The 22,982-nt window shown below is 35.8% G+C and overlaps 1 protein-coding gene across 2 annotated transcripts; it reads right to left on the bottom strand.

Moving 5' to 3' along the window:
- Positions 1–1,320: 1,320 nt before the first annotated feature.
- LOC126725318 (probable apyrase 6) lies at positions 1,321–17,607 on the bottom strand. 2 transcript variants are annotated; one of them, XM_050429953.1, is made up of 8 exons: positions 16,786–17,607; positions 14,415–14,527; positions 12,175–12,277; positions 10,272–10,319; positions 9,521–9,679; positions 6,830–6,927; positions 5,252–5,448; positions 1,321–1,733 (listed from the first exon to the last, which is right to left on the bottom strand). In XM_050429953.1, exons 1-8 carry the CDS (start codon positions 17,414–17,416, stop codon positions 1,463–1,465), a joined length of 1,620 nt encoding a protein of 539 aa, XP_050285910.1. In that variant the 5' UTR covers positions 17,417–17,607; the 3' UTR covers positions 1,321–1,462. The 2 variants fall into 2 exon arrangements, with proteins under 2 accessions (XP_050285910.1, XP_050285899.1); XM_050429942.1 differs by having other exon boundaries at positions 10,272–10,326; positions 12,170–12,277; positions 16,786–17,606.
- Positions 17,608–22,982: the final 5,375 nt, after the last annotated feature.

Here is a 22,982-nt window from a genome sequence, read left to right as displayed (position 1 = left end):
ACAAAATTGTGTAAAAATATATAATTTCTACAGAGTAAATTTACACTTGCACTAATTATTTTGCATTTGTTTTTTTAATTATTTATTTATATATCCCAATGATGAAGAAAAAGAATAAACGATAATTGTTGTGTGTGAAAAAAGAGAAACAATTAAAAAAATTAATATTTTAATCAAATGTATTATAAAATAAATATTCTAATATGGAGTATTTTGAAAAGTGAGTATATAAAATAAAATAAAATAAAGTGAGTTTTTATACTAAAATAGTCCCAAAAAAAAAAAAAATTACACAAGATAATGCAAATGCTATGCTATTATTTAGTAAACCCATGTCAACTCATCATATTTTATAGAGAAAGAAAAATGGGTTTAGGGTCAAGTTCATTTTACAACCCAAATCTCACCCAAACCCAAACACATGGGTCAGGTGTTTTGCCCAAAACTCCTCAAGGCTAATGGAATGAAACGGGATTTAGAACCATACTTTTTTGCACCATGTAATAGGCTCATGGCCCACGTCGTTTTCACATATTGGGTCCATGATTCATAAAAGACCAAAAAAGAATTGTCACTAAAAACTTTGATTCATGATTCAAACCCATGAACTTTCATGGGATAATCTTGGGTTTTGTGGTTTGGATGGTAAAAGGTACGTTCTAACAATTCTCCAACAATCCATGAAAAAGTAACATGCATGAACTCGCATGTCACAGGTGGGCCATGTGAACTTCTAGATGAGTAGGTGCAATACAAAGATTTTTCATTGGTTAAATTCCTGAAGAACCAACCAATATTGGGAAGAATGAGTCCTTTTCCAATGGACATTTGATGTATTATTTGAAATCTCATATTTCTACTCCATCAACAACCTATTCCAGCAATCAATAATTGTTGCATTGTCCAAAAAACCCAGCCTTCCCCACATCTCTCTCTCTCTCTCTCTCTCACAGTTCCTATCTATCCTTTCCTTTTCAAAGAAATCAAGCCCTATTTAAGGAAGACAAATAAAACACAGGCAATCGTTTCACATACTGCAATTTAGAATCTCAGCATCAACATCAGGTATGCACAAGCAATTTTCTGCGAATTCTATCGAGCAAAATATAAATGGGAAGTTTCCCAGATATCCTTTACTTTCAAAAGGAAAAAAAAAGTTTCCCAGAAGTCCATTGCAGAAATTAAGAAACATTCTCTGAACTTTGCCACGATGATATTTTAGTAAGCAGGAAAGAATCAAAGAACAGAACCCTACAAGATCAGTGGGAGTCCTTTGCTGTTTATTATCATTGTATATTTTGGACAGGGTGGTAGCAGTGGTTTCAAGCAATAAAGCTCATTGTGCTACAGAGCTCTCATATACTTCTAAAGAATTGTTTGATCTTGAATACATAGCTGAATTAACAGGTTCTATTCAAATGAGGAGAGAAAAGTAAAGGGCTGGGGGAAGATTGGGAAATAATTATCTAGGTACATGAGTGACAATATAGCGCCCCTTCTCTAGATCATAGATAGTCTTTAATTGAGGTTTCTGCCATTGCAGTACAAAGAACATAGCAAGTACAGCTGTTAAAAGAAATGCAAACAACAAAAAGTACGTAACTGACTCATTTCCAACAATCTGCCCCAAGTTATCGGGTTCCAACTCAAGGGGCTCCAACATTGTTTCGACAATGAAAGCTCCAAATGTCCAGTCAAGAGGAATGCTTCCAGTGTGATTTGCAAACCCAACCCTACAAATAATATTATTACCTCAATTCACATAATTTGGTTTTCAAACAGAATATTTAAATATAATAAACATTCAAACAAGTTTACTATCTATAAATGTCACCATGTGAATACTTTCAAACTGTCATTGTGGTATAGCTTAAACCTCTGAAAGTTGGATTTGATTTATAAATTTTAAGGTTATACAGAGACTAATATCTCAGCTTCTCAACATGCAAGACACACTGTCATGGGCACCCAAATCCAATATTGCAAAAAATGGAGAATAAATCAGAAATATTAGCATGACATTAGGCCTCAACTAGAAGCTGCAACTACATTTATAGCATCAGAACACATCTATACCGTATTCAAGGAAGGTTTTAGGTTACAAACCAAGAACTCAGCTTTCCTTTCATTATGCATCTATCTTAAACCTCCAAAAAGATGTTGCAGAAAAAGGGATGTCACTAAAGTGACTAAACATAATCAGTAGATTCATTTTTTGTGGATAATTAACAAAAATTTATTGATAAAAAAGATAGCCCAAGTGCACAAAGAGTATCCTATGGGTACAACAAAGTCAAGCTCTCAAAGTACAAAATCAATCACATCTAATAGTGAAGTAAAGGAAAATGAGCCCAATGCTATCATCCAACCAAACAAAGATTTGAAGAATAAGAGCTTAAGATCAAGAATAGTTCATTCACAGCCGTCAAAACTTCTAGCATTCCATTCTCGCTAAATGTATCACATCAAACAATAATGGTCCATTTGGATTGAAGGGGAGGGAGGGGGAGTAGAGTAGAGTAGAGTAGAGTAGATTTAGGCCAAAATTAGCCTATTTTTAGCCAACTCTACTCTACTCCCCTCCACTCCCCCTCATTCCCCCCTCCATCCAAACGGGCCCTAAGGGACGGCTTTCCAAATTTCTATATTCCGAAGACAACCAAACTGACCCTGACAGGAAGTTAGCATATCCATAACACGATGTGGCATAACCCACTGAACTGCAAACCAAACACCAAAATCCACGACTCTGTAGATATAGGACGATAATCCACAATCTCTTCACTGAATTTACACATATAACACCAATCTAACACAATAATATCTCCCTAGCAATAGTAAGAATTTTACCCAAAGTAACAATCCACGAAAGAAAGCACCTCTCAGTGGTACCTTTGATCTCCTTTAGATACTTTTCCAAGGAAAAGACATGGCACTAGTAGAAATCAAAGTACGATAGTATCATCTAACTTCAGCCCCACTCCCTCGCACTGTTTTAGTGTAATTTAGTTCCATAAAAATCATCTAACTTCAATCTGCTGTCCAAACACTCTTAGGGTGGATCATTTAGTTAGGGTGGCCATAGCAAAATCATTTAGTTATGGTGCCTTATTGCCATTGAAACTTTTTATCACCCGGAAACTTCTTCTTTAGAAGGTTTATCCAACCACACTGCATTCTCCTTTGATATCTTTGAAAACTCCATTCCATCCAACAAGGGTCTTCGAAAGCCACCCTCAGTACACAAGCACTTGTAGAACTGTGTAATACAATTATGAATGCCAAATCCGAATTCAATTTCCCATCTACCAACATTGGTAGTGGAGCTATTCCTTCTGTGTGAGTTGGCCACTCAATGAAAAAAATTTCATGTTTCCATCCCCCTCCCTTAACTATAGAACTCTTGACTTTTGTCTGTAACTTATCTCCTCCAATAGAGTGGTGTTTTCAAGCTCTACTTGGATCTGATCCTTCTCTAATTCCTTTTCTTTAGCTTTTAGTTGTTGACTGTTTCCTAGGGTGCCTAGCTCATTGATGTCACTCCACAATTTATTCTTCTTAAACTCCACATTCCTAAAATCTTCCTCATTCCATTTCTTCAGATCCATTTTCAGTACTATAAGTTTATTTGCCAATCTGTAGCTTGGGGACTATTGATACTAGTATGACTCCCACCAAGTCTTCACCTTCTCCACATATCCTCTGCCTTTAACCACACATTCTCGAATCTGAATCATCTTCTGCCCCTCTAGAAGTTTCCACAAGCTAAGAGAATCGGGAAGTGGTCTGAAAGCTACCCAACCTTCTTTGAGAGATATTTGGGAAGTGATCCTCCCAATCCGTTGAAAAATGAAAACTGTCAATTCTGGATCTATAGACATTCCCATGAATATTGAACCATGTAAAATAACCCCCTTACAATGGTAAATCCACCAAACCATTTGCTGAAATGAAATAGGAAAACTCATGCATTGCATAAGTGAACTTTTCAGCTCCTAGTCGCTCTGTTGGAAAGCAAACCACATTGAACTCTCCTCCCACGCACCATGATGTATTCCACCAACTAAGTAGCTTGGAGAACTCCTCCCACAATAAATTTCACTCACTATCTAAGAAACTCCCTAGTTAATGCCCATTCAAAATGGTCTACCACATTTTTGAATTTACATGAGACAGAGAACTGCCCCATTGCTTCCTCCACTACTCTTCTATCCCACATAGATAGAATACCCCCTGAGGCACCAACAGAACCTAAGTAAATCCAATCAACATGATGGAAGCGACACAAACTCCTTTCCACCCCACTTGTTATTAATTCCAACTTTGTTTCCTACAAACAAATAATGTCAGCCTTACAAGTCTTGATTAGGTTCCTAATCAAGAGCCTTTTGTCCCTCTCATTCAACCCTCTAACATTCCAAGAAGTGATCTAAAGATTCATTAATGCAAGATCAAGGCCCTTTTCCTGCTAACACTTTTTTACTTAGCTGAACTAGACTGACAATTAATTGTACTAAACAAAATTTTCAACTCCTTGCTACCCTTCAATAGCCTTGAGAAAGCCCGCAACCTCCACTTCAAAGCCAGCATAGGAAGTGCCCAAAAGTTTTTTAAGTCATTTGAGTTTCCTCGTAACACAATCCGATGTGTGTGTGTATCACTGCAACTTCCTCCCTCACTAAGCTTGCCTTTTCATCCATAGGGTTTGAAATAGCCAGAGGCTCCCCAAACAGAGGGACCTCGCCTTCCCCCCAACAGAGAACGACAGCTCTACTACCTAAAATCTCATCCTTATAACACAATTCTGTTGCCAATTCACCCAGATCATTGTCCCTGTCCCACTAAGATTCAAAAGACATTTGCAACGTGTGTGGACATATACTTTTTTCCACTTAAAAGAAACGTTAAACTATTTGATACAATCCTAACAGTCTGATATCTAGGCAACAAAAGTTTGGACACTTGCAAATTGATTCGAATTTTGACACATGGATGATCGCATGGATTAGGCTTTTAAGTTATAGTACCCAATACAAAATGGATACTTTGTTTCGTGAAAGCTAGAATTACAAAATATTACAACTAGAAAAGAAAAACAATGTGTCTGCATACAAAAGAGAATTCCTATCATGCCTTCTTACTCTTTTTGCTAAGTAATGTAGATTGTAGAAGAGTCCTATAAAAAATGTCAATTGTAGAAGAGAGTGGATGAACCCATTAAGTAAAACCCAAAGCATGAGAGTAACAATACCTTTTTTCATTCATAGGGATTCCGAGACTGTCATGCAAAAGTGCCATCATATATGCTGAAGAGAAACAATATCTTGACAGATCCAAATCATCAATGTTTTGATGCTGGATTCTCAGTTTTCTCCAGTCATCTTCACAGTAATGTTGACCAGCTGCTTCCAACACCAACAAAGAAGCCTTAGGAATGAGCCCAAAAAACTGTAGACGGTAGAATCAGCGAAAATAAGTACTAGATTAATGACTAGAAACAAAGAGAAACATGATACAATGTATGTAAATATGATTCAATGATAATAAAGTGTTCACTCAATGGAAAATTCAGTTGGTTTAACTGAGATGAGGGTTACCTCATTATGCCAATTCAATTGAAAAAAAAAAAAAAAAACCCTCCAAAGGTTTATTTTGGATATATCAAGTACTTCTTGAAACTGATTCCAGTTACACAAAATGGCTTTTGAATTGTTCACTTGTTGGGACTTGAAAATCAGTGATAAATGCAAGCTTGCCTCCAAAATATTTAGTCTTGATATTTGCAAATTTGTTTATTCCCATCTAGGCTGAGTTATAGCACATTGCTTAATGTCCAGATGCCTCACATGGATTGGCATCTAGGTGCCTAAAAAACTAAACTTGTGTGGGTGTGTGTTGGGGGGGGGGGGGGGGGGGGGGGGGTGGCATACCTCATTAAGCACAAGTGCACATATTTGAGCCTTGGAGTGACCACTTGATGAAAAAGCTATACTAAAGAATAGGACTGTATGTGTGTCTGTGTGTTTGTAAATATATAAACATATATATAGATAGATAGAGAGAGAGAGAGAGAGAGTAATTTTTGTCATTGCTTCAGCACATACTCCCCAAAAAGTAGATCCTGCTCTAATAGCTCCAAATAAATTAAACACATGCATAAAGATACAAAGGCTTCTTTTTGATAATTAGAGCTTGTAATCTTTTAGGACCTGTATCCTGTGTTCATAATGTATCCCCTCTTTCTCAATAACATTTTATTAATTTTAAAAAAATGATGAAGGCTTATAATTCCACAACAACAAATGCACTTTTTCACTCTTTCATATGGTAGGGGACTCCGCTTGGAAAAGAAAATTTTCCATACTAATGGATTCAAGCCCAAAACCATGGGCTCCAATGTTTGAGATCTAGTAGCACTTATAATTAGATCTGCTCTTCATGGACCAACTTGGGATTTGCAATCCCAGGTTAGATCAGTTATGTATATGCAGCACCTCATAAAGTGCATGCATCTGAGTCTTATAACAGTATTACAGCCCCTAAATACAATATCAAACTGTTCTTTTCTCTATGACTATAACACCCAAGCCTTCTTCCCTAAGCCAGGCTCGAAGTCCTTATTTTTTATGCTGAAACGAAATATCCTGCTCCAGCCATTCATGTCAAATTTCTATTCTGCTTCACTCTGGATCTGCCCAATATCTATAATTGTGCCATCTGTAATGCGCCTAACACATTTTTCACCTCACTAATTTAAATCTGTAGAGCATGAACTACTATAAACCAAATTGTTTTAAAATATTAACTTATGTGTCATTAGTTTACAAACCTCAGAAGTAAATAAAATATTTTCCGAAGAAACTGGCTTGCCTAGTGACTCAGGAAAGAGGGATGAAACAATTTTGCAAGGCAGATGCAAGCATTTATCTGCATAGAAAGGAAGAATTGTCAACAAATAGCGTTTTCCCAAGTATTGTGAAATCTTAAAATCTAATGAGTTTACAAAAGAAAATAAAAACAGTAACAAGAGAAGAGATGAGGTACACTAAAACTTTAAGAGGTATAGGATCACACATGGATGGAACAAGATAAGCTACTTATAGATGCCATAATTTGGCTTTCAGATTTGAACTTCTAAATGATTGATAAAACATAGATATAAATTAAATATCTTAATCTGTAGTTCACGTAGTTTCTATTTGCTCCCTATACTTATAAGAAATTGCTAAATTTATGGTTAAGTGATTAAATTTACCATTTCCTAATAGTTTAAGCTTTTGGAAGAATTGGTAATTTAATATGGTATCAAAGTGTGGAGTCCTGAGCTCAATCTTGTTATCCTCTACTCTAACTTCCATTTAAAATCCCACATGTTGGGCCTTACCTATTAAAGTTTGAACCTGAACGCAAGGAGAAGTGTTAGAATTATGTGATTAAATGGTTAAATTCACTATATCTCAATAGTTTAAACTTTTGGGACAATCGGTAATTTAACATAGTATCAGAATAGGAGATCCTGAGTTCGATCCCTATGTTTACTCTACCTCCCATATGAAATGTTAAAAATCCCACATATTAGGCCCCCACTTATCAAGGGAAAGTTTAGGCCCGCACATGAGGGAGAGTGTTAAAATTATGGTTAAGTAATTAAATTCATCATTTCCTAATAATTTTAAGCTTTTGGGATAATCGGTAATTTAACAGAAATCAACTTACTAAAAATTTTCAATTCTAACAATTAAGGCCAATCAATAACCATCATTCATGAAATTGATGTAATTTGATGGCATGGATCTCAATTAGGGCTTTAATTAATTACATGCCATGTACAACTCTCAAGAATCCTAAAAAGGCCCGCATTGCCGCTACAATAAGGAACATACATTTTTAAAATGCAACGTTTTCAAAATCTATGACCCCTAGCCCAAAAAAATGATTTCAACTCCATTACCAGATGACTAATGATTAGTTTAAAATCCTTTACTAGGAGGCATTATCAAGTTCCATAAGTTCAAGGCAAAGTTCATTTGGCATTTTTATTTGGAAAGTTACACACGCATCCAATAAGTCTAGAACCCATGACCTGATCCTTCATCTAGAACTTATAATGAGAGAAGGTGCCAATTAAGCTAGAGCTCATTGTTATTTTGGTTCCTTCTTTTAAGTTTGCGTCAATTGTCATTTTTGCTCTTAAAGTTTTGTTTTCAATGTGGCCCTTCTATCCATTGCCCTTGAATGGCTGCCGTAAACCCCCTCCCAAAATGACCTAAGTTTTTTTTTTTTTTTTTTTAATAATAATAATTCTAAAATCATAAAACAAATTGTTTCTTAAACCAAAAAAAAAAAAAAAAAACCTGCAACCACAGTAAAAACCACCCCACTCCCATCACTGCCATCTCTCATAAGTATCATCCTGATTTTGGTCTATCATCAATCTATCATAATTCATTTATGCCAAAGACGTTTTAACAAACATGCTTCCTATTGCCAAAAAAAGAAAAGAAAAAAAACTTGTATATCACACCAACCAAAGAGAGAAATAAATGAGCAAATTCTACAGGTCATTAATCCAGTAGAAAAAGCATATTCCTATAAAGGATCTACACCATCCATCAACAGCACCAACTGCTTCTTTTGCCCCCATCCCTTTTAATGGCGGACTATCGAAAATTTTACCTCACAATAATTCAGTTGACAGTCACTCATTGAATTAGATGGTTGATTCAAATTGTGCTGAGAGACTGTGAACGACTTACTCCACTGCTCAATAGCAAGAGATATTTGGTCGTTTGTTTTCTCTCCTTTTGGTGTAATGTGGGTTACGCCTTATATTATGTTAGATTTGTTGGCTTGTTGGAAGGGTTGAGTTACCTTATATTATAGTATATTTGCTGACCTTTTTCTATTGGTAATTTGGGACATCCCCATAGGGAGTCCATGGTTCGAACCTGGATTTCCCCCGTGGGCGAACGGGAGGTGTCCACTGAGCCAAGAGGCTCATGGGCAGATTCATTGGTTTTTGGGAAAGGTTGGTTGCTGAAACATAAGAATGCCATGATCTTTAATGTTGTGCCATTGGCTCTTATGTGGTGTTTTTGGAGCAAACAAAATTCCCATATATTTTCATGAATGAGAAATTGCAGCTGAAGACATCCAGCTCTTGTTTCTTAGACCATTACACAAATGCATAGCTGCTACAATTTTCTTTTCTTTTTCTCCTATGTTGGATTTTATTTGAATCACTAAGCTTTAGATGTTTGGAAATTTTTGTTTATAATGTATACCTCTGGTGTACTAGGATGGCACACCCTTTATGGCTTATGCACACTTTTAATACATGGCATTAAAATGCAAATGCAAGACACATTTACTGGAAATTAAAAAATAGAGGCCAATTTCTGTTCAAGTATTCAATGAAACTTCAGGTCAAAAGAAGGCATAAATTCACAATCAGCAAAAAATCAAATTATAATGAAAATGTCCATACTCATCATACTGAAGGAACAGAAGAATTTTCTACCTTTTTTTCTCTTTAACAATGCCAATGCTTCATTTCTGCATGCAGAAAAGTTTCCAGCTGGATGAGATGTCGGAATCTTAGCATAACTAGCATTCAGTGGCAGATTATATCCTCTGGGAATGCAAGGGTTACCAATGATGCCATCAGTAGAACTTGACACTGCATTACCAATTATATAGAGTTGCCAATTAGCAATGGATCAATTAGTAGATGTTTTGAAGATATTGAGAGATCTATTCCGGACCTCAAGCTTCTCTTTTTTAGAACTTTAAGGGATTGGTTGTTTGCTTTGCAATATCAATCATTCCCTTCTTTTATTGATTTCCTAGACTCTTGCAATTTTTGTATTTGATTTCTTTTCCCTTGTTCACTCCCTGTGCACTAGGGTGTTCCTTTTTTATCAATATATCTTATTACTTATTAAAAAAAAATATTCTGAAATAGAACATTCTGCATGACATCAAATTTTGTCCCTTACATGTGATCCAATACATTGAGCTTACAAGACATGCCAGGTAAGATTTTACGCTGAGCATATGTCTTTGAAAATCATATGTCACAAATTCTTCATATGATGTCACAAAAACAATCAAGATATAAAAACTAAAGAAATGGAGGAAGAAAGCTTCAAGACTAAATATTCCCCAAGCAATTGAAAGTTTTGCAACAGCACAGGTATCAGTCATATCTGGACTCGAGTATTCAAAGCAAGTTTTATCCCAAAGTACTAGAAAAGGAAAGTCTAACTCACAAGATACCAACTCTCTTGAATTGTGAGCCTCGTACAGTGATTCCCAGGCTGCATCCTATACAAGAAAGAACTGTCAGAGTTGTTTGTACAGGGACCTTCCACCATATATGTTTAAAAAAAATGAGAAATAATCAAATAACGCAGAGCTCACTGCAGAGAATTATGTAGCAGCAGTGGTGCAAAAGATACTATCGTTAGTTCAATTGTCAATAGTAACTCATTGTATACCTTATTAAAATGTTATCATACAGCTTCAAGTTTCTCTCACAAATAAATGATACCACTCACCCTCTATAAAAGTATTAAAAAAAGTATGATGGTAACCTTAAAAGAAGATAATCAATAATTTCAGGTATTATCTCGATAGCATTGCAGATGTATTTCCACTGTCTTGGAAAGCAAATTACAACTTAATGCTAGATCAAAGGACAGTACTTCACAAACATCATCCAAGCTTTCATGTCAACATCAAATATACCTACTCAACAGCCTCACCACAATGCCATAGTTGCTATCATTAGCACGAAACTGCTATTTCATACCAACACTTGCTGTCACTCTACACCACCAGAAAACATTGCGCTGAAGCACACAATTGAAAGGAAGCATATGCTCCACTAAATCCAAATCCAGTCGATGTTGAAACAATTAAGTGGCTTTGCAAAGAAATTGGGAACTGATATCCATTAAATGCAAAAATCCTAACCAACGAACGGATCAACTACGAGTGCAGAGTGCAGGCATTCCAACACGTTAAAAAACCAACAAAACACATCAAACCATAAATACATATACATATATATGTGTGTGTGTGCATATATATTCAAGTTTTTTTTAACTGCTTAATATGTCCTACATTTTAATTGCTCTAAACTATTCAAACCAGATTTTATTTATTAACATATATTTCATAATCAATTTCACTAATTAACAGATCACAAATAGTCAAATAGATAAAGATGAACTAGCATCCTAACTGAGTTTTGCACGGCTGTCTTTATCATAATTCCTCTCCTTCCCTCTCAAGTACTTGGGCCCATCTCTCTCACTATTTCACAATCAACTCCATCTCCCTTTCATTAAAGGGAAGCCATATCCCACAACCACCAAGCACAAAGCCCCACACCCCCCCTCCTGGGCAGGCGCCACCACCTACATACTCAGTAAAGACACAAAAACAGAAATATGAGGTTGTTTGCATGGCTGTGGAGCAAATGCATTCATCCTTTACACATACAGCCTTTTCCAATAGCAAAGATTATCCACATCAAGCATGCCAAAGCCCAAAAGGCAAAAAAAAAAAAAAAACATATTAGGGTTGTGAATTTAACATAAGGGAGAGGGCTACCTCCCTCCATATAGTTCATAGAATCCAATGGGCATCCAATGGACGACACTCACTCACTCACACACACACACACACACAGATACTAGCCTCATCAGATGCGCTTTGCGCGTGGGATGAAGCTTTTTTTTTTAATTATTTTTTATTTTGGCTTTAGTGAAATAATGTTTAAAAATGTTATAGAGATAGTGTCTAAATTTTTAGGATTTTTCTCTATGTGAGAGTTGATAAAAGTTTGAAAGCCTAAAACTTAGGAACTTTTTAAAAAATGGTAAATTACTCTTTTAACCAGTTTGTTTTTTTAAATTTAAAATTATCTAACTAAAAGATATGGGTATTTTAGAGAGTTTAAGAATTTGTGTGAGGATATTTTAGTACGTAAAATGATGAAACCCAAATAGGGAATCCTCTTATTAATAGTATAGATAGATAGATAGAGATATATATATATATATATATATATATATATTTATAAGGAAAAAAACATATACTGAACAGAAGAACAGGTTAAAGTCTAGTATTTTCATTTACAAAGGTAATGCACAGGAAACACCTGACCGAATTTTGGAAAGCTCTGAGTATATAGATAATAAATAACTCCAGACAATTTGACAGTTCTTGAAGATTGCAGCTGTTCTGCTTCTTTTGTAGCAAATGTAACCTGCAACAGGATAGTTCCAACTTCAATTCAGAATCTCTCAAAATAATAAAATTATCCACTGAAATGTAAAGCAGCCCACCAGAAATCATAAATAAATAAATAGCTAAAAAAAAACCTATATTAATAAAATAAAAAAATTTATATATATATGATGTCATCTATGGTCCCTAGAGATCTATTTTGAATATATTAAAAAACTTTATAACAGGAATTAGACAGAAATTAAATTCCCAAAAATGGAATTATATGTTTAAAAATCTAGAATCACTTGCACCACACTTTCCAGTCCTATTCAATAACTTTACTTTCTTTAATAAGAACTATATAACAATTTAGCAATCTAAATTCAATCATTTTGATATTTTTTTTAAAGGAATATTTCAGAATGTATAAAAAGATAACATGCTTTATTCCTGAATGCTGTTGATAGGTGACAAGCATGATTGCTGGTTGTCAATATTCCATGAGCTTTGCTGAGAAAAGCAATGATAAGGGGTTTTGCAGATTAAGTAACCATTAATAATCATGCTTAATTGGAAAGCTGAGATTGCAGACCTCATTGTCTACCGGTCAATATAAATAGTCACCCTTTGTTCTTAATACCCATACATTTGGTGATAAAATAATACCAAACATCACATCTTGCAACCACTTCCCCTTAAACATGTTTCAACGCAACATAAAAAAAAACCTCTTAAGTCAATAAATGATAGGAGATCTCTAAGAACAGTAGAAGTTAAACATGCAGAAACTTAAGTTTTCCTGGGAATGAAATATACAGGTTACATTAGGTAGAGGATAAGAATGGAGAAAATAAATAAAGAAGAAGAGGGAGTAAACATAAAATCACTTCTACCCTACTAATCTCTTGCTTTCAGAAACTATTGCATAAATAAGAAGAACCTCAAACAGATTCATAAACAGGAGAGTAACATCAATCAATTGTTCTTACATCACTAATTTACGGGGAGTTGGTGGATTATTTGTTACTGCATTGTGCTTTAGCTTATGCATTGTGGAGTAATGTTTTTGGTCTTTTTGGAGTTCATTGGGTGATGCTGCATAGAGTGATTGATCTACTGGCTGGTTGGCGAAATTGGCTCGATCAATGTTCTTCCACTGTGTGGATTTTAGTTCCATTGTGTCTGATGTGGATTTTGCAGAGGGAGTTGAATTATTGTACTTCTGAAGATGTGGAGTTTCGAAAATGCATTTGAAGACTTTTTCTTTTAAAATTACTCAGTGAATGGTCAAACTGTCCTAGGTCTTTTTTATGATAAGCAAAAGTTAGTATTTTATATAATCGAACTGTCCTAGGTCACAGTGACAGGGGTATAATAACAGATTTCATTGAATTGCTTTCTTTTCAGGCTATCTTGCGTGTTCTATTGTTCATGTGGTAGTTTTTTTTTTTTTTTATAAATAAAATCATTTAGTTATATAAAAAATAAAAATTTACGGTTTGAATGTGTAAGTTTTGTAAGCTTTTTAATGTATTTGTTTCCAAGGTTTGATAAATAATTTACTTTAAAAAAAAAAAGGGTTTGATGAATAATTCCTGTATCAAGAGTAGAAACTGCTTCTCCTTTGTATTATACCCCCCCCCCCCCAAACAAAATAAATAAATAAATTAAAGGATGCAGGTTCATGAACATGAGAAATGAACCGGCATTTTGAGGAATTGGAGAAAACAGTTTCAGATTTCAAACTTTTCTTCTTCAAGACTCTTCTGGATTGGGTTGCAGTGTTCTGATGTCCTTCTTTCACTTCAGCTCATGATTTATTTTCTGTTCATGGGTTTTTGGACTTTTGTACTTTATGCTCTTGATTTGTACTTTGTCCCTGATGTATACTTCCTGTATACTCCAGTGACACTTTTCTTCTTTTAATAATATATTTTTATTGCTTATCAAAAAAAAAAAAAAAAAAAAAGAACATGAGAAATGAACTCCAACAACAAAGCAAAACTAAGATGTCAGACACATTCAAGAAACCTGTGAATAGGAGTCCAACAAATGAGTCGTACTTGTCAATAAGAATAAGAGTCCCACATGTACAGCCATACATGAAGGCATACAATTTACATATTAAAAGCATTAAAATTGTGGTCAAAAGACACTTGATGAATGATAATAACCTGCAAAGAAGCCCCACCAAATTCAACTATCCCAGTGGTTTCCTGTGGTTCACTTCCCAAAGCTCCAAGAGCATAGTTTGCAGCAACCCAAGCATAAAAACCTTCGTCTTCACCTGTTTCATGATCATTTCAAGTGTCATTTACAATAAGGGTGATAGGCGAATTCCTAAAAGAACAAGAACCTAAATTAACTAATAAATCTGGAAAAAACAAAGATATTGAAACAAAGCTAATAAATTTAGTAAACAAGATAGTCTGTTAATATATTAATTATTAAGCTACCAGATTCTACTGTGCATGTGTCATGTTTATACAAAATGGAGATATTTATGATAAATACATTACCTGCATACCAACTCTTTTGCCTGAAACCCCCTCCAACCAATTTTGTTTGTCCAGTTTAGAAAATCTAACATTTTAAGGGAAAACTATTTAATACTTTGTCGCTCGAAGAAAAATATATTTTTTTTGTGCCCTTATAAACTTTCAAGAATTTAAACCTGAAAAAAAATAAATAAATAAAGGGCAAGGGTATGTAGAAAAGTCAATAAAGTAATCACCATTAAACCTCTTCAAATTTCGGATGGCCAACTCCCACTCTGGAGAATTACTTGAGGCCAATGAGTGTTGAAGAAAAGAAGAAAAGGGAGAATGGAAGCCTAACAAAAGCTGAACCAGAAAAGGCCCTTCACTTCCTTACTAGGAAGAAATTTGAAGCTGCCAGCAAGGGAAAAAAAGGCTGCTTGCGTATTGATGAGGCAAGAATTGAACACAAATAGATCTGGAACATTTGACAGAAGAAGTGCCAAAGGAAGTTCGGGAGTTACTGTCAAGTTTTTTTATAACCTGATTCTGATGAATTGCCACCTTTACCAGATGTGCAGCATGCCATAGATCTGGTTCCAGGGTCTTCTCTACCTTATTTACCAGCTAATTGTATGAATCCCACTGGATATGCTGAACTTAGAAGGCCGGCAGACTAGTTATTAAGAAAAGGGTTCATTTGAGAGAGCGTTAGCCCTTTTGCAGTCCTTGCTTTGTTAACTCCAAAGAAAGATGGTAGATGGAGAATGTGCTTAAAAATTAGAAGTGTCGACTGTCGAGCAATCAACAAAATCACTGCCACATACTGGTTCCCTATTCCACAACTTGAGGATATGTTAGATATGCTAACTGGAGTTAAATTAAAGATGAGTGCTGGATTTACTGATCATGACACTGTAGTTACAATGTTGTCATAGTGCTGAAATTTAGTATTTTAATAATTCGGGGATGTTATAAGTAGGGACATTTGGTCTTTTACTCTCTTTTTTTTATTCTATAATAATATGTGGTTCAGATTATTTTATTTCAATGGTCAAGATTAAGCGTCGTCAGGTTTTTCTTAGACATTTATATAAGCTTTGTATTGGGACTTTTATTATGATTCATGATTAATCAAAATTTTGATGGCTGGTTTGGGTCTCCTTAAACAATAATGTGATTTTGTGATGCTTTCTTTCACTAGGATTGATTTCTAGGAAACTACTAGAATGATGCTAGTAGTTATTTTATATTTCCATAAAGTTTTCTTCAATTTTCCAGCAAGTGGTGAGCTGTTACTTTTCCAACCAATTACCAAATCTTTAAAATTTTAACTCGCATTTTTCGTGAGGAAAACAGTTGCAATCATAATGAATAAAGGTGACTGCTTGGACAAGCTGCTAATCATCAAAAGTTAGGATGCTGTAGAAAGTGAATGATGACAAGTAGTTGATGAATTTACATTAATTCTAAGCAATTTAATTATTGAATCCTACTTATCAAAAAATAAATTAACTATTCAATCCCAATAAAGTGATGCATGCAATTAGTAAATTCTTGAACGCACAACCTCATCTTCCATCTTACCCTTACAAGTGGAAGATGGAGGATAGGTGCCATTTTAGCTTAGAGCTTATTGACTGAATGAATAATAATATCATATATACATACTTTTTGATAAGTTGAAGATGAAGAAATTAAAGCAAGGCAACACTATTTGTGCTTTACTTACCCAAACTTACTACATCTAAGGAACTGTACTTAAGTTTTATCCAAAGAAAATGCCAAAGGTACTACAAATTTTACAACACGGACATGGCATTTGACTTAAACAACATAGTAAATAAATGTATGAATAACGTTTTTGTGATTAACAATGCATCAAATTGTAAGTCTTAGTAAAATTTATAGTATTCTAGCAGTTAATAGACATTAAAGCAAAAAGGCAATACAATTGAGAACAACAGTGTTGAAGAGTAAGGTTTCGAAGGTCAAAATTGATGAAGATAACAAAACCAAATTGGGTTTCGAAGCAAAACAATTCAGTCAAGAAGTAAACTTGTTTTACCTAGAATTACACGCGCCCATGGATCCTTGAACAGAAACCCAGACGATCTCAAAAGCTTTCTACACGACTCGAGAACCTTATCCCTACTCTCCGGACCCAAATTGTTCAAATGCGCACCGACCATCAACTGAATTTTAGTGTTCCTCCGCTCCTTTTTGGGGACCCGGCGCTTCGCGAAGGCGATCAAGTGCGCGATCGAGTCCGGGTCGAGAGCGAGACCGGGTCGGACCTTCATGGAGCTGGAGCCGGAGCCGTCCATGAGTGGGATCCTGGCTTCGGCGTCGCCGAGGAACTCGAAGACGCGGACGCGGGATCCGGCGGAGCCGGCGTTGATGACGACGCCGAAGAGCGGGGAGGACTTGGGGTCGGTGAACTTGGTGGAGGAGTGGATCTTTTGGGCGGTGGAGAAGAGGTGGAAGAGGAAAGGGACGGTGAAGAGAGAGGCGAGGAGGAGGAGGCATTTGGAGTGGAAAGAGTGCTGCTGCTGTTGCTTGCTAGGGTTCGGCGGTTGAGAGAAGAGGTGCATACGGGGGTGGAGTTGAGTGCGGTGCGGCGGAATGAAGGCGGAGGAAGAGGAGGAGTAAGAAGATGAAGATGAAGATGAAGATGAAGTCCATCTGGACAAATCCATTTCGGGTTGTGGATTTTGGTTATTGGTTTTGGAAGTTTTGTTGGTTTTGTTACATTGTGATTGTGGTGGTGGATGTGGCGGTAATGGGAGTATGGTTTAGTTGGTTTGGATTTTGGAATTTTGTGCTTGTGTGTGTGTGTGTGTGTGATAGTAGTACTGGCGGTGATGATGAAGAATGATGAGTTGATGAATATGCTTATATTCCGTTCTTGCTTTACAGAATATAACTTTGTTTAATATTTGACCGTTCATAACGAAAGCACAGTTAATTGTACCTCTCTCGAAAGTATTTCTCTTGAAATAGAAAGTTAGCTATTTTTTTTTTCTTAATTAAAAGATGGAAAAAAACTAATCTTTATTTTATTTTAAGAAAATTTCAAGTTATACTGTTATAGCGTCCACTTCTAATGATAACTTTTTATCATTAGACTAAAACACCAATCAGTTTTTTGGTAAAGGCAGAAATTGAACTTCAGACATTTTATTCAACCATAAAAAATTTTACCGATTAAGTTAACTGGAACTAACAATTAATATTTATTGGGAGTTGAATAGAAATGATCAAAAAGCTTATGTTGGGAATATTATATAAATGAATGTGTCACCCAAAAAAAAAAAAATCAAATGAACATAACTTTGTCTTTATATGTTAGGCAAAATTTGCTAAATAGCATCTTTTTAGAAAAATATTAGATAAATAGCATACGTTTGAAAGTATTCAGCAAGTTGTACTGTTTTTGGAACTCGAGTTTGTGTATTTAGCAAGTTGGACTATTTTTTGAACTTGAGTTTCACAAACTCAAGTTCCAACCCAAAATCGAGTTTCCCAAACTTGATTTACCCTTGGATTAATCTGACGTGGATTAAGAAAAAAAAAAAAAAACACACACACACACAGGTACTCGAGTTTAGTAAACTCGAGACTAAACTCGAGTACCTCTGATATTTTATATTCCCTGCTTGGAACTACTCGAGTTCCTTGCAAGTAAATTTTTTTAAAAAAATAGAACTCGAGGTTGCTACACTTGAGTTCCATGTGTTTTTTTTTTTTTTTTTTTTTTTTTTTTTTTTTTAATCTGTGTCAGATGAATCCAAGCGTAAATCGAGTTTGGGAAACTCGATTTTGGGTTGGAACTCGAGTTTCACAAACTCAAGTTCCAAAAACAGTCCAACTTATTAAATTGTTTCATCCGCATACTATTTTACTAAAATTTTTCTAAAAATATGTTGTTCAGCAAATTTTGCCTCATATGTTATGATCAAACAAGCATATAATCCATTTCATGTCATCATCATCCTAGCATAAAAAAATTCCAATGAATATAACTTAACGAAAACCTAACATCCACGAGTCAATTATAGACCAAGAATCATGTTCATTTCATCAATCCATTGCTTAAAACCCGATTTAAAACATTAGTATTACTATTTCTGTATGTGTTCTAATAAGTATTATTGTTTACTAAAAAGAGAAAATGTTCGCTTTGTTAAAGAATTAATTTTGTTAATGCGTTCTTAGTCATTTAATCGCTCTACAATTCTAGCATAGAAACATCATGGATCAAATTTTGAAAATGAATCACTCTTGAATCATAAATAATCCATACCGTTATGTTCAATAATGTACCTTAATTTTGATGCATCTAAAATGCAAAAGAAGCACAATCTTTTCTTGCCAACAAACAAACTTTATTCTTTGAATCTTTGTTCCATTGAATGTTTGTTCATTGAATCCATTGAACTTTGCAAGTCTTGATCTTCACTTTGAAAGCTTCTTCAAAATCTTCTTTACATCTCTCAATATCATCTTAAACTTTGTGGAGCTTTAAGGAAAAATAATGGGAACTTTTTTTTTTTTGGTTGAAAATTTGAAGTAGGTTTGGAGACACAAATTAATCACTTTCTTCAGATGACATTACCCCACTTGATTAAGTTTGCTATAGGGTTCCAAGAAAATCATCTACAAGATACGACTAGGTTTTGATTTTACAAATAACAATTTTGGAGAATCATTCGAATTTGTCTAATGTTGTGGAAAAACAGTATATGCTCTATAAGCATCAAAACAATCATTACTCTAAAAAAATATATATGAACATTAATAAAAACACAAAATGGTCCTGTCAGTATGTTCTTCGTCTACCATGACGGACGATCAGGACTTCCTGCTAAGAGAAAATAAGATGTGATAGAAGACATTGGGTTGGTGCTTGCCAAGGACCATTCGATACTTAAATCAATTAATCTCCTTAAGGAAATCTCTAATAATATATTGTAACTTAGTTTTCTTATGTTACTTACTTGATCTTCATGGATTTATATACTTACTCCATTAGTAAATCCAGAATCTGTTGGTTTCTCATGGCTTGTACTGGAAGATTAATGGTTAAGTAATGGCCACTAATAAACTCATAAAGGCATTTGTAACGGCTCATAAAGGACGGCTGCAATGATGTTTGTGGGGAGTGGAAAAGTCCTCACCCAGACCTCAAGGCCCAAATATCTGTTGGACCTTATGGAATGGAAAGGACCAGACCCATACACTTAAGGTAAGGCCTAATAACTTAGAGGACCCTATGAAGTGGAATAAGGCTAGCTCGAGCATCAATGAGGCAAATGGAATCCTTACAGATCGTTCCCGTGAAGTTAGTAATAAAATACACGGAGCAAAGTCTAATCCTAGGAAGTGTATGCGGATAATCCACAACGTACCTACAACTGACACCTTAAACCACGAGAAACCTTCTAGAACACATAAGAATGGCAAAGATCTTTACCTCCGCATTAATGAGGGGGCTTCCATCTAACCCTCTGCAGCATTGAATGCATATGAGATAACCTGAACAGTGGAAAATATTCCTAAGAATCTAGCTGAAGACAGGACAGCTAGAGGGATAAAGGCAGGAAATGTGCCTATATAAAAGGGGAGACAAGCAAATAGAAAAAGGAGGAAAAAAAGAGAAGAGAGACAAAGAGAGAGAGAGAGAAAAATATACAGAAAATTTATAATCTGTTATAGTGAAACACCACGGGAAAAAGAGTTTTTCCTATTGTAATGTGCTAGTTTCATTTGAAATACAAGCAGTGTTCACTAAATCAATTGTTTGAGTTTCCCATTATGGAGTGTTTTCCCTACCTTTTTAGATAAATAAATTGTGACTGTCATTTAAACATCACCCGTGGTGATACTGTCTATCTCCATGGGGAGGATAGTTTTTGACGCCCACAATGTTGTAACCGTTGTTGGTTACTCGCTTAAATGATGGAGTTTATGTTTGACTTAAATGCGCTTACGGTTGTTCATACGATGGACGGCCATTTAATTACTGGTCGTTAGACATTATTTATTGTCACTTCTATTGTCACTTTTGGTGATACTAGTTTTAGTTTCTAAAATATTGGCTTGGTTGTTACGAGTTGTTAATAATTGCAACAATCTCTTTTCCATTGCTTTTTTTTGCAAAATTTGCCTTTTCAACTATCTTTTTATTTTTTTTTATCTTTTTTTTTTTGAGAAACCTCCTTTTCAACTATCTTGATTAAGCAAGATTTACTAATTTGCTATAGCAATTATCGAGCAAGACCTTGCTTAAACTCGCTTGTACCCATCTATATATTGCATGTATCTCACTCCTCCACTTAAGTCTCGCTCAAGGAGGCTTATTTAGGTGTCGTTTTGCCCACTTGGTATGCCATTTTGATCATTTTGTTTTCTGACTGAAACTCTTACATTGTGACTTATATACGACAAGCATAGCCTGAGTCCAAGCTTTCATTCATCTTCCTTCGTAGTCCTTTCAAATGACTACTAAATAAGGATTGCTAAAACAATTATTAGTCGCATTAATTTAAAGTTTTGGCCCTAGTGGTGGCCTCAACCATTAGGCATTAGCAACCATCATACAATTTTGCCTCTCGAGCTTTGTCAAGGTTAGTGAGTAACTTGCAAAGCTTCTATTCAATCATTTATCTGCAGGGAATGTGGATTAGCTTTGCATCCTTTACAATAAACTTTTATTTTTATTTTTGATAAACTGCAATTCATTTACTAAGAAAAGGGACAAACATTGAAAGCGTCCTCCTTACAAACATCATAAATCGAAGGGGGAAGGTTGCCCGAAATAAAAAAACAAGAAATACAAGAATCTAAGGCGAACTTGGCTGCAACATGAGCAGCTAGGTTGCAACTTCTACGAACCCAGCAGAACGAACATGACAGTAAGGTCGAGGCTAGATCATGAACATCAGAGACAATGTGGGAGATAGACCCAGCTTGATCCTTACCACTTAAAAGGATGGCGTCGATGCAGATTTTTGAGTCAACTTCAACAAAAACGTGGCTCCATCTTTCTCTCTTAGCAAGCTAAACAGCCCACAACAAGGCCAAGGCTTCGACTTGGAGAGGAGGATGTACGAAGGTGATTCTAGCCCACACTTTAAGAACCGCACCATGATCATCCCTGGCAATGACTGCTAAGTCTGATCTTGAATCAGAGATTGCTGCATCAATGTTGATTTTGACATAGCCTTGGGGGGGGGGGGGGGGACCACCTGAGGATGGGAGTTTCGCGAGTAGGGGGTTTAGGTTATGAGAGGAAGAGTGAGCATTCGTGGAGCCTGGATAGGATGCACTGCCTAGAAGCCTGAATGTCAACGGGGCCTTAAGATGTAAAACAGCATTACGAGTTTGCCAAATTTCATCAAGGGCAAACGCCATGTTAAGGGAGATAAACCATTGATTATAAGTTGGACAAAGAGATGGTGGTGGGTTGAGAATCAGTTGGACAATGTCAGAGTGTGACCTTAAAGGATACTCTTCTGCTTTAAACCCCCAACAGGTTGAAAACCATAATGCTCTTACAACAGAACACTTGAGGAATAGGTGGCAAATTGACTCGGACTCTTGGTTACAAAGCAAGCATGTTGGATCATCCACTTTCAAACGATTCAAGAGGTTCTCTCTGGTAGGAAGAGCATTGGTCCTGACTTTCCAAGGGAACATTTTGATCCTCTCGGGAGCTTTAAAATTCCACAGCAAATTCCAATTCACATTGGGTGGAGATTGGGGATTGGAATGGGTGGTAATCTCTTATAGGCAGCTTTAACAGAGAAAAGGCCTTTTGAATTTGGAACCCAAATGAGCTTGTCGGATCTAGGTCTGATGGGAATGGGGATAGATAGAATGGCTTGAGCATGCGTAGGAGCGAAAAGGTTGTGAACCAGAGAAGCTTTCTAACAACGCAGATCAGGGTTGATCAACTTAGACACCTTGAGAGGCGAGGGGGGAACCGAGCCATACCTTAGGGAGGGGATAAAACCTGGAAGCCAAGGAACCCAAGGATCAAGCCATACATCTATAGATTCTCCATTACCGGTGAGAAAGCATGCTCCCTTAGTGATGATAATTTTGTCTTTTTCAATAGCCCTTCAAATTGGGGAAGCACGACTAGGAGTTTCAACCCGGAGCCAATCATTTTTTACCTTGAACTTCGATCTAAGGACCTACATACATAAACTCTCCCTGTTGGACACCACCATCCAAGCCAATTTGGCTAAAAGCGCATCA

Source organism: Quercus robur, chromosome 1 (assembly GCF_932294415.1).
Source record: "Quercus robur chromosome 1, dhQueRobu3.1, whole genome shotgun sequence".
Taxonomy (NCBI): Eukaryota; Viridiplantae; Streptophyta; class Magnoliopsida; order Fagales; family Fagaceae; genus Quercus; species Quercus robur.
This window is presented reverse-complemented; position numbering and strand designations above follow the sequence as displayed.

Excerpts from the sequence above, each read along its gene's own strand:
- LOC126725318 (XM_050429942.1), bottom strand. The coding sequence starts at position 17,416 with ATGGATTTGTCCAGATGGACTTCATCTTCATCTTCATCTTCATCTTCT. Across the intron at positions 14,528-16,785 it reads ATGGGCGCGTGTAATTCTAG|GTGAAGACGAAGGTTTTTAT; the intron begins GTAAAACAAGTT and ends ATCATGAAACAG. Across the intron at positions 5,449-6,829 it reads ATATTTTATTTACTTCTGAG|TTTTTTGGGCTCATTCCTAA; the intron begins GTTTGTAAACTA and ends TACCGTCTACAG.